Source organism: Brassica rapa, chromosome A08 (assembly GCF_000309985.2).
Source record: "Brassica rapa cultivar Chiifu-401-42 chromosome A08, CAAS_Brap_v3.01, whole genome shotgun sequence".
NCBI lineage: Eukaryota > Viridiplantae > Streptophyta > Magnoliopsida > Brassicales > Brassicaceae > Brassica > Brassica rapa.
This window is the reverse complement of record NC_024802.2, coordinates 16,072,556-16,084,885: the sequence shown is the minus strand read 5'-3', so window position 1 is coordinate 16,084,885 and position 12,330 is coordinate 16,072,556. Positions and strand designations below refer to the sequence as shown.

General features: G+C 36.1%; 2 protein-coding genes across 3 annotated transcripts; both read left to right on the top strand.

Moving 5' to 3' along the window:
• Positions 1 to 2,333: 2,333 nt before the first annotated feature.
• On the top strand, positions 2,334 to 3,964 carry LOC103834994 (pentatricopeptide repeat-containing protein At4g36680, mitochondrial). The gene has a single exon (XM_009111084.3). The coding sequence runs from the start codon at positions 2,507 to 2,509 to the stop codon at positions 3,728 to 3,730; it is 1,224 nt and encodes a 407-aa protein (XP_009109332.1). The 5' UTR covers positions 2,334 to 2,506; the 3' UTR covers positions 3,731 to 3,964.
• Positions 3,965 to 4,310: 346 nt separating this feature from the next.
• On the top strand, positions 4,311 to 10,728 carry LOC103834992 (probable polyol transporter 6). 2 transcript variants are annotated; one of them, XM_033277118.1, is made up of 4 exons: positions 4,311 to 6,395; positions 6,771 to 9,538; positions 9,623 to 10,128; positions 10,391 to 10,728. In XM_033277118.1, the coding sequence occupies exons 1-2, from the start codon at positions 6,260 to 6,262 to the stop codon at positions 8,153 to 8,155; spliced, it is 1,521 nt and encodes a 506-aa protein (XP_033133009.1). In that variant the 5' UTR covers positions 4,311 to 6,259; the 3' UTR covers positions 8,156 to 9,538; positions 9,623 to 10,128; positions 10,391 to 10,728. The 2 variants fall into 2 exon arrangements, with proteins under 2 accessions (XP_033133009.1, XP_009109331.1); XM_009111083.3 differs by having other exon boundaries at positions 9,623 to 10,728.
• Positions 10,729 to 12,330: the final 1,602 nt, after the last annotated feature.

Sequence of the window (12,330 nt, the reverse complement as noted above, 5' to 3'; positions counted from 1 at the left end):
TAGTAGACATTGATCATAAGTATTTCAATGATCCTGAAGAACGTTCAATTTCTAAAGAGTATTTAAAGTCTCTTGTTTAATCAAGAGGTTTTTATATTTATACTCTACTAGAATCATAGGAAAATCAATTTATTATGAGTTATCTGATTAATGTAAAAATTTCCTTATTGGAAACTTTCATAACAGTGTAATACACAAAATTAACTTTTTACAAACTATTAGTGTGCGATTTAAATCGTTAATAAGATTAATAAAAATGTTAGTTGTAGACTTATATAACACGATAATAAAAAAAAACAAAACTGTCAAATGTAAAAAATGTAAAATTGTTGGTTTTATACTCATACTAGGTCCTTGTCCGCGCTACGCGCGGATAGTATTTTAATTTTTTTTTATATTTTTATACTATTATGTCAATTGTTTAGTTTTATAAAATGTTATGTTTTTACTGTAAATTTGGAATTAAAAATCTAATTTTTCCTTACTGTAAAGTAAGTTAATTTTTTTGAATCTTACCACAACACATTATACATGAAGAGAATATAGTTGGTCTTTATATTCTTATTTGCTGTAATATTGAAAATTTTGATGATTTGTTTAAATGGTTTTTTTTAATTATATATTTTAAGATTGATTTTTCGTGACTACATTTTATAATTGTCTAAAAAAAATTGTTTGTCCCATATAGACATCCACATAAATATGAATTTCTTATAAATTTGTTCATTGGAATATTTAGTTTCACTTTCAACTTTATTCTCTTTTTTGGCACCCTCATGCTAACTTGTGGGGCTAGCCAACTTGGTGCAAAAGGGTTTACAAAAGCTGATCAAGATGCGCGTGATCGGACACCTTTTGCTAGGCTATTCGTACAGAATTTTAAAGTTCTAAGAATATAAGCAATAGAAAGTTCAGAAAATTATTTAGATACAGCATGTATTTCGTCTAGCTCCGAGTCCAAAGCAGGCCAGTCTTCCTCCTTTTGAATGAGTATAACCAGTTGTTCACAGTTGATTGAAAGACCATCTCTTTGTGTCCAAACTTCAGTATCACTTGCATTGCTCATAGCAAACCTTCAGCTTCCGTTTGCAGTGGTGATTTGGTGCGTGTATATTGGCCCTTGCTCCAAACAGCATTGGAAAGTCACCATCCATTAACACAAAGCCAAGTTCATATATATCTCTTTCATTTTATCCAGGATGTCTAGCAAGAGCGTTTCTTTGCAGAGGAACAGTTGTGTCCGTTACTTCAACTCCCATATCAATCTCCATAATCTCGTCTATACGTTGAGATATCCTCCAACAATCTGCTTCAATTTTATTCGCTAATGGAAAATACATAATTCCTACGACACTATTAATTATTGTTTTTTTTTGTAACACCGATACGACAAACTTATGTTTGATTTAACAAAACTCTTATTTTAATTTTGTATTAAAGAATCAATCATATTTCATATTATCCATAATTTTAGTAAATTTGCTTATTTGTCATGTTTTTATTAGGTTTTAGCTAAGTCATTGATTTATTATTTATTTTTAGCTAAGTCACTAATTTATTAATTAAAAAAATACCCTTAATTAATATTATATATATATTAAAAAATAAATTTTATTTTAGTAATATTAAATTTCTATTTTATATTAAAATTTAGTTAGTTTTTCTTATTTTTCATATTTTATTAGGTTTTAGACTTTTAGATAGGTTATTGATTTATTATTAATTTCTAAGTGATTCGCTAATGTGTTAATTAAAACAATACCCTTAATGAATTTTATATATAATTAAAAAAGAATTTTATTTTAATCATATAAAATTTATATGTTATATCAATATTAAATAATTGATTCTAAAATAATATAATAAAATTATCAAAAATTGAAAAATAAGATAATTTTTATATATATTTTGTTGCTATCTGAAAATAATATTTTTATTATAAAAGTTAAGAAGATACAAAAAATTATAGTTAAATATTATTCAAGAAAAAATCATTTATATAAAGATATTTTCTAAACTATTTCTAAGATATGAGTGTTTTAAAAAATTTAACACAGGATGTTTAGAACACGAGATTATGCTTATGAGAGAGTGGCTCGGGAATAGGCTTCGAAATGGGTCGAATGGGCTCCGAAAATAGCTTATTTTTTTTTAACTCAAACTCAAGTCCGGATGACATGGCATTTTGATTGGTTCACAATATTTTGCCCATGTGGCAAGGCTTAGAAAGTAGGGATTTAGTCCCTTTTATATAGTAGGATTTTTCTCAAAATAATAAATGAATAAAATATGAAAAAGGATTATAGAATAACATTGTTCAAACAAAATAATTCAGTGTGATGGATGAGAAGACATGAATCTTGATAAACCAAATAAAATGGTCAGTTGTAAAACCATAGTATAATTTATAATAAATTTGTTTTTTTATTTTTTTGCAAAAATCTTAAACCCTAAAGCTTCCCTCTTTGTGCCTTCCCTCTCCACATTTCGTCACCTCCTCTGCAAAATGGCTGCATCCCGTCTCTCCCTCCGCCACCTCCGCCGCTTCACCACCACCACCGGAGATGCCGCGACCACCGTCCTAGAGTCAACCAAGATCTCCGCCTCCAAAGCGAAGAGCATCCTCCGCAAACAGCACGACCCCGACAAAGCCCTCGAGATCTACTCCAACGTCTCCAACCACTCCGCCTCCCCCGTCTCCTCCCGCTACGCCCAGGAGCTCACCGTCCGCCGCCTCGCGAAATGCAACCGATTCTCCGACATCGAAGCCCTGATCGAGTCCCACAAGGACGACCCGAGGATAAAGGAGGAGCCTTTCTACTCCACGCTCATCAGATCCTACGGAAGAGCCTCGATGCTCGATCACGCCGTCAAGGCTTTCGAGGAGATGGGTCGGCACGAGACGCCGAGGACAGCTGTCTCCTTCAACGCCTTGCTAACGGCGTGTCTTAACTCTCAGAACTTTGAGAAAGTCCCCCAACTGTTCGACGAAATGCCTCAGAGGTATAGCACCATCGTCCCCGATAGAGTCTCTTACGGGATATTGATTAAGTCGTATTGCGACGCTGGCTCGCCGGAGAAAGCTATCGAGATTATGAGAGAGATGGAAGGTAAACGAAACATGGAGGTTACCACCATTGCTTTCACTACGATCTTAGGTTCTTTGTATAAGAATGGTAAAGTTGAGTTAGCAGAGAGCTTGTGGAACGAGATGGTTAAGAAAGGAATTGAATTTGATAGTGCAGCGTATAACGTTCGTTTAATGAATGCTCAGAAAGAGGGTCCTGAGAGAGTATGGGAGTTGATTGAGGAGATGAGTGTTAAGGGCTTGAAGCCTGATACGATTAGTTACAACTATCTTATGACGGCGTATTGCGAGAAGGGGATGTTGGATGAGGCTAAGAAAGTGTTTGAAGGGCTTAAGAGAAACAGGTGTGCTCCTAACGCGGCTACGTTTAGGACGTTGGTGTTTCATTTGTGTGACAGTGGTTTGTATGAGCAAGGGTATGCGATCTTTAAGAAGAGTGTGGGTATGAACAAGATTCCGGATTTTAATACTTTGCAGCATTTGGCTGTTGGGTTGGTGAGGAACAAGAAGGTGAATGACGCTAAAGGGTTGATTAGGACGGTGAAGAAGAAGTTCCCTCCGAGTTTCTTGAATGCGTGGAAGAAACTTGAGGAGGAACTTGGGCTGGATACGAAACCCGATGCTCCTTCGACTCCTGCTTAGAAAGCGCAGGAGCATTGCAATTGAAGATCTGATTCATTTGCTTTAGCTTTTTACTTATAACTTCATCTCCTGCGTTTTTACTTTCCTCATAAAATAGCTTGTGAAAGCTTGAAGTTTTTTGTTGGTGGAATCTCTTGAATTTCATGTTATTCAGTTTCCAGCTTCATAGAGTTCATAGCTGTTGTGTTCTACACACTTTGTGCTTCGTGATGAATTCAAGTTTCTTTTGTTTTATGTTCTGTATACACACTCAAAGCCTCGGGTTTTCGGGAGAGGCTAAACAAATTCTGCATTTTGACATGATTACTTTAGTTATTATACGAATTGTACTATTGTATTTCTATGTTTTCTGCATAATAGTAATACACATATGACTCCTTAATGTTTTGAGTAAGATTTTTGTTTGTGGAACACTTTTGTTGAAAAGTATGATGTCTTTATTTCACACTAAGAAGTCCAATATAAACGTTTTACATATATGATTCATCGGCCAATACATTGTCTTATCTTTGTATTTGATAATTCATTCGTTAGCTGGCATTATCATACAACCCTATGACATTGCACATGATCTAACATTGAAGATTTTTTTTTTTTTTCTGATAATCCCTATCGGCTGATCCTATCACCGGAAAAACCGCACATCAGTCCTGGGTTTAATTCTCTTTGGAAACTAAATTATCACTACTTGGTCAGTCTGAAATTGGGTTTCGACCCAAATGGTTTATATGGTAGACCATAACAAATGATCAGTCCTAACATTAGTCGGAAGATATTTTAAATTTGGATTAGGTAGTGTGATACATTTTCGGAATAGTCCACTCTGTAAAACATCGAAAAAATGTTATTAACAATACACAAAGCAGCTATCTAAGATTTGTTGTCCTTAACGTTTCTTAGTTTTTACTTTTTAGTATATTATAAACAAAGTATTGTTTTCAAGATCAAATCAAATTTGATTCTCAGGATATTTTTTTTTTCAAAAAAGGACGCATTTAACTTTTAGTTCACAATTGTTTCTTCTGTGGATATGTACTGCTTTGTGGCAAGATGCAGGTAAGGTATCGTTGTATACTATTGTTGGGTTAAATAAACTAGCTATAATTATTTGGTGTGGATATATAAACTATTGTAGGGTTATAAACTAGCTATAATATATTACATGTAATGAATGGTCTTGAGCTTTATTAAACAGGAGGTGAAGAAGCATGATAGAAAGCATACTTTTAATTCAACTGGCTGCAATTTCCCTACTATATATACGTATGAATTATAACTTTATAAGCTTTTGTTTTATGTTCACTAATCTATATGAAAATATAAGTTCATTTAAAAGTTCATTTAATTGTCATTTCAACATGCAACCTTCTATCAATTAAGGTAAGCCGAGTGTTTAATGAGCAATGAGTTTTGCTTTATCGAGGGTTCGTCTTACTAATCTAGGTTAATTATGGAAAAAATCACACATGGTTATTTCACTTGTTCCAGTCATAAGCGTGTGAATGTGTGATCTTTTTGTCTAATACTCTCGGTTAGTATCATGTTAAACAGCATGAACTATATGCCAACTTTTACTCGCATGTATCGGAAAAATAAATACGGAAAACTATACTTAATTAGTATTATGAATAATTAACATGACATTTTAACTACATATAAAGATGATATGATATTAATTATATTTTAAAATTTCACTATCGCTTACCTAATTACGTGCTATGTTTTTCCTGTTTACTTAATTAAGCAAAACATGTTTGTCTTTTCCCATGATTCAAAGTCTAATCAATCGAACCTTTTAAAATTTTCATAAATCCAAATTAGTCACTTGACTCTTCCATTAATTTATCTAAATTTAAACTGTGAAAATTATTAAAATGAACTCCATCATGCCGTTTTACACTGTGACATAAATTTATAAATATTCACGAGGATTAAAAAAAAAAAAAAACAGATATTGAAAATAGTTATTAATCAACCAATAATAGTGGACTCGTGTGTACCCATATCTTTTCATTAAATTACCAAAAAAAAAAAATTTTAGCTTGTCAGAGTTCACGTAACATTTGGTTTCAGATACGTTCTTATCAAAATCAAAAGTTAATTAGTATTTGGCAAGTTAGACACCTGAGAGTTCCAAGTTTGGAGTCTAGTCAAGCTGTTTATTCTTATTACACATGTAGTTAGGGTCTGTAATTAGAATCATTGATCGGGTCTTAAGTATCTTTTCCACAAAAACAAATTTCTATAAATATAAATCAAAGATGTGTGGAAGAGTTTTGTCCATTGATATTCAAATAACTAAATCCCCTCTTTCAAGCATGTGGCTTTGACGAGTACTGTCTTATGTCGTCATAAGTTTTTTCTATATATAATCAACGAATCTTCTTTGGTAGTGAGAAAAAGATATTGTGAACCAAACTCATAACTAACTTTCAGATACAGGCTTCTAACTCGGAGAGACAGAGATAAAGTCTGTATACTCTATAGTTGGTTTGCAATATTTTCTGATAACGTGGTGATAAACTAATCATGGAAGATCAGGTCATCTCCAGCAAGAATCCGGATCTCGTCGAGAAGCCGACCAATGAAAAGCCACCCGGAGTTAATAGATACGCTCTTCAGTGTTCTATTGTCGCCTCCATCGTCTCCATCATCTTTGGTTACGGTAAGTGTATTATAAAAAATCTCCAAAATTAACATTTTTGTTGAATATTATTGGAATTTTAATTTGGAAGGCTGATATAAACACATTTGTTCACAACTTTACACATATATAAAGCGTTTATCTCTAGTAATTTTAAAATTATAGAGGCTAAGATTCAAAATTATGCTAGATTCGACAAAAATGTCTTTGTTTCTTCTTTTTCTTTTTCTTTGTCAAGTTTATTGTTTTAAATATAAATGTTCCCTACAATTTTTGTTTTTGATTTGATATCTGGTAGTATTTAACAATATAAATTATGTGGAACTGTAGTTTTTTAATGATCACAATTCACAAGAAACGATAATATATGGTGTTTTTTTGTATATGTGTATATAGATACTGGTGTTATGAGTGGAGCAATGGTGTTTATTGAAGAAGATCTAAAGACTAACGAGGTTCAGATCGAAGTTCTCACCGGAATCCTCAACCTGTGTGCCCTTTTCGGATCATTGCTCGCCGGAAGAACCTCAGACATAATCGGACGTCGTTTCACAATCGTCTTGGCCTCAATACTCTTCATGTTAGGCTCAGTACTAATGGGTTGGGGTCCAAATTATCCCGTTCTCCTAACCGGTAGATGCACAGCCGGTCTCGGCGTCGGTTTTGCTCTAATGGTTGCTCCAGTTTACTCAGCCGAGATAGCAACCGCTTCACATAGAGGACTCTTAGCTTCTCTACCTCATCTCTGCATCAGTATAGGAATTTTACTAGGTTACCTAGTCAATTACTTCTTCTCCAAGTTACCAATGCATATCGGTTGGAGGCTGATGCTCGGCATAGCTGCGATCCCGTCGCTAGTGCTAGCGTTAGGGATCTTGAAAATGCCGGAGTCTCCACGGTGGTTGGTCTTACAAGGCCGTCTCGGAGAAGCCAAGAAGATACTGAAGTTAGTATCGAACTCGCCTGAAGAAGCTGAGCTACGGTTTAAAGACATCAAAACAGCTGCTGGAATCGACGCAAATTGCGAAGAAGAGGTCGTGAAGATGGAGAAAAAGAAGACTCACGGTGAAGGAGTGTGGAAAGAGCTAATCTTAAGACCAACACCTGCGGTAAGACGAGTTCTTTTGACTGCGTTAGGGATTCATTTCTTCCAGCACGCGACGGGTATCGAAGCCGTGCTTTTATACGGTCCGAAGATCTTTAAGAGAGCAGGGATCACGGCGAAAGACAAGCTTTTCTTGGTTACAATCGGTGTCGGAATCATGAAGACGACATTTATTTTAACAGCGACTTTCTTGCTTGACAAGGTAGGTCGAAGGAAGCTTTTGTTGACCAGCGTTGGAGGAATGGTTTGTGCGTTGACGATGTTAGGGTTTGGGCTCACGATGGCACAAAACTCTGGCGGGAAACTAGCTTGGGCTTTGGTATTGAGTATAGTCTCTGCTTATAGTTTTGTAGCGGTTTTCTCTATTGGGCTTGGGCCGATAACTTGGGTGTACAGCTCTGAGGTTTTCCCGTTGAAGCTTAGGGCACAAGGAGCGAGTCTTGGTGTTGCGGTGAACAGAGTGATGAACGCTACGGTGTCCATGTCGTTTTTGTCGTTGACTAGGGCGATAACTACCGGAGGAGCTTTCTTTATGTTCGCTGGTGTTGCGGCGGTGGCGTGGAACTTCTTCTTCTTCCTAATGCCGGAGACGAAAGGTAAGTCGCTTGAAGAGATTGAAGCGCTTTTCCAAAGAGATGGTGATAATAAAACAAAAGGCGAGAACGGCACCGCTTAGTGTGTTGTGTTTTTCTTTTCGTTTGCCACTCTCTTTTAGCGTTTGCGATGTTCTTTGTGTGTGGCTTTTATCATAAGCCAACGGTCACGTTCGGCGCACAGTTTTAGTATTTGTTAACAATTTATGATCAACGACTCATAAATCACCAGTCTTTTAGTGTTTGCGATGTTCTTTGTGTGTGTGGCTTTCATCAAATTATAAACCAAGGGTCACGTTCAGCGCACATTTTTAGTATTTGTTAATAATTTATGATCAACGACTCGCAAATCGCCAATTACTAGCAAACAGTGGCCAAGTATTAGCCAAAGAGAATGAGCCCTTTTTCCTCTCAGATCAAAATCGAGCTGGTACTTTTGCCATTACACAATGAATTTGAAGAGAGTGAGCTTGTAACATAATGGAAAGTATCAGACTGCAAATCCTGGAATGACGGTTCGAGGGTTTGATGTCTCCATTCAGGCGAAGAGAGCTGGCAGTTCCTTTTCTCACTTAAGCGGATACTCTAAGTAAAATATTAGCGATCTTTTCTATCTAATGAATGGGGAGGGGGAGTGAATGGGGAGGGGGAGTCCGCTTTGATATCATCGAAAGAAGGGTACTAAGTAGCTAGGAATGCGGGCTAGCTAGTAGTTTAGTGATAGCGGTCGGTCGGTTCGACGTGGCTCTAATGTCGGCGATGAAGCTAACAAATAGGGAAAAGCATATGATCTCTTGGAAACAATTAAACAATCTGTGTCATTTCTTGGAGATGATACATAACTACCCTATTATGTGTTTGAATGATTGAATCTTCCTTCGGCCGCTTCCGAGGTTTTATCCTGGGCTTAATTATAGCCCAAATACTTTTGTGGGCCGTTGTTAATCTCTGAGTCAAATAAAGAAAACGTGCTTAGTTAAGACGCATGGAATCGGTAAAACGCCAACGAAGTCAACGACCCCATAGGTTAGCTGTCCATGTCCTAATAAAACGTCTTAAATTTATTTTTCTCTTGTGTACAAACAACCACCTCTCATTAAAAACGCCACTAAACACGTAACCTCACCCCCAAGAGATCACATCTCAACCGTTGATCGTACCATCGAATTATTCCATCTCGTCCGTCCATTAGTCCCAACACTCTGTATAAAAACACGCCTTGATCTCATTGGTTCTCATACCCGCTTTTTTTATCGTTATCTCTTTAAGCTTTTCGTTCATCGCTTTTCTCTAGATCTCTCCGTTACGTCGATTTGATGACGTATTGGAAGACTCTCCGATTCAGTTCTGCCGTCGATCTTCGAATCGGCGTCGTATACACAATGGATCTGGTAGCTCCGGTTTGATTCATGATCCAGAAGACGGATCTTAGCTGCTGAGATCTCCGATGATCGGTTGAAGAGCTGGTAACTAAGCCTATCGTAGCTGGATCTGATGTTTGATTCGATTGAATTCGTTTGTAATATTCTTTATCTGTTGATTATTCTCAGATCTGATCTCGCATCATGATCTCGGCAAGCTAGGTTCGTCGGATCCGTGATATGCTGAGGTGAGGATGAGTCCGGGAGGAGCAATTGAAGAAGAGGGGAGAGGATTGAGATATGTGAATTGATAATGAGTATGAAGGATGTATAAGATGTTTGTTAAGGACGATATAGCCTGATGGATTAGGCTTGAGTTCTGATTAGCATCTTTGTCATCCGACCTTTGCCATGACAGGTGCGCTTGCATGGCAGGTCACACACTAAATAATAATAAAAATAATTGTTTCGTGTTGGTTAGGGGAGTTCGCACGGGGCACTTTTTTTTAGCCCGGGTTCTCCCCTCACCTTTGTGTCTTGTTCTCTCTCTCTCTCTCTCTGATCCCTTTGATCTCAATTCACCAAAATATCTCTCGACACAGACATATTTTGAATCGATTCCTATCATTACGATTGATCGGATCTGGAGTCTAACGCTGCCATATCTAAATCCAACATACTCCACAGAGGCAAAGGTACATTAAGTTTGAGTTTATTCATATTATATAACCTATCATAACTCCAAATCGACTTTAATTTTGCTATATCAAGCACTTTTCAACTTCTGTAACGAAGCTATATACATACTTGGCTAGTTATTTTTTAGTAAGCACAATGTTTTAGCAACATGTATCCACTTTTATAGTATATAATACAAAGAAGTACGTTAAGAGTCCCATCAGTTTGCCAATACTGTAAGCATGTTGTCTTGTATGATTATATCTATGTTTTTCATAGAGCTAATGGCTCTGGTGATAGAAGACCTTGGAGGTATCGCCATCTTCCTTAATAATAGATGCGATGTTAGCAGTGGATAAATCGAGCGCACGAGTGTGTTCATGTTGAAGCAATGAGGTATCTTAAATCAAGTAACTTGTCTGACTTTTTGTATGTAAAATTAGATACAGTGTTTCTTTGTTGAAAAAGAGTATTTCATTGTTGGCAAGTTAAAGGAACCATCGAATATTTAGCGAAAATCTTACGTTGTATTTTGCATAAGGACTTGTGCATAATAATTTGTATTGTTATTTTGATGTAGGCAGTTAAAAAAGAAAAAGTTGTGCATTGGCCTTTAATTTCACTTGCAGCGTTAGTTCTAATGAAATTATACAATTATGTCGAAGTGATGGTCTGATCCTTGTGTCGCACTATTGTGGATATGCTTTTTTCATTAGGATCCTTCCAGTACAGAGAGCTTCATGTTAACTTGGCCAGGTTCGTGTTAATAGATCTGTAAGCTCAAAATGGTAGAGCTCTCGTTATGAGAGGTTGGTGGTTCGAATCCACCCAGATCTGTCTACTTCCTAATCTTTTCACCTCTTTTTCGTGAACGTAATTTAGAATCCACTTTAGTCATGATCTATTAGTGTTTTTGCACTTATTAATAGGGTATGCTAAAACGGAATTGCTGACAAGAAAAATATTTACTTTTGATTTGGCAATTGACGGAGGGACTAGACAACTGGTCATCAGTCAAGTAATGGCGATGATCAACTATGTGACTTGGATTGCAAGCTGCTGACAAGGACTTTATCCTCGTAGGGTCACACAAAAAGAGATGAATTTTTGCCTAATGTATACGTGAAGTTGTCCTGGGGTCTTGCATTCATTCAAAAAAAATAAGTTTTGGGGTCAGTACGTCCTTTTGTAATATGCTGGAATCAACAAAAACATTTTTGGGCCTGTATATGTAGTTTAATACAAAAGTCATAAAAGTTAATGATTTGAACCTGCTACCTTTGAATGCAAATGATCATATGTTGTTCCACCAGACAAATTAACTGAAAAGCACCAACAGCTGAATTTTTTTTTTTTTTTTTTTGAACATTAACAGCTGAAAATATTGGTCAGTTACAACCAAACACCCAAGAGTTTTAAAAACTGTAGTAAAAGCACCAACAAGAAAATATACATTCCAAATTTAGACGGAGGAAAACCAACTATAGAAAAAGAGATTAGGGGTTTTCTGGCCGTAGCTACCCATCATGGGTAAACCCATGATGATATGATATACACTAGTTGCATTAGGGGCAACAATGAATACTGAAAGTTCGATATGGCAATAACAACGATTGATGGCCCTATCTGCCCAACTAAAACCTTAAACTTTATTAATGAGTTTGTTTTCTGGTTATAAGAATGACAACCGAGTGATGGCCAAAGTCCATTAATCTATTTCCTCTCTCCCCATCCCTCCGAACAGTTTGCTCTACTAATAGATTAATAGTGTATATATATATATATGTATGTAATGTAACTAAAGATCTTTGTCTATGCTTCGTGATTTTGAGTTCGTCTGTTTAAAATTCATACCTTGTTTTGTTGTTCTTTACTAAATCTTTGCCTGTCAACTTATGTCTTGGTCTCTCTTCACAAACGTATTTCATTCTTTTCTAGAAGTTTAGACTATGAGTTGGGAGATGTGTGATTTTCTAGAGAAATTATTGTATACGCCTTGAGAAGATTCAAAGTTTGATTATTAACGAAATCTGGTGACAAATTCTCTATAGAAATATCTGACTTTTTGGTCTTCGAGGTTGTTCCATATAAACAACAATGACACATACAAAACGTTTAGGGTTAAGGTCCAAAGTAATTTCACACAAGTACCTTAAGCGAACGATAGTGATACATTATTATTTCTGTAGTATTCTTCGTGGAGCTGGTTTAGGTAAGAA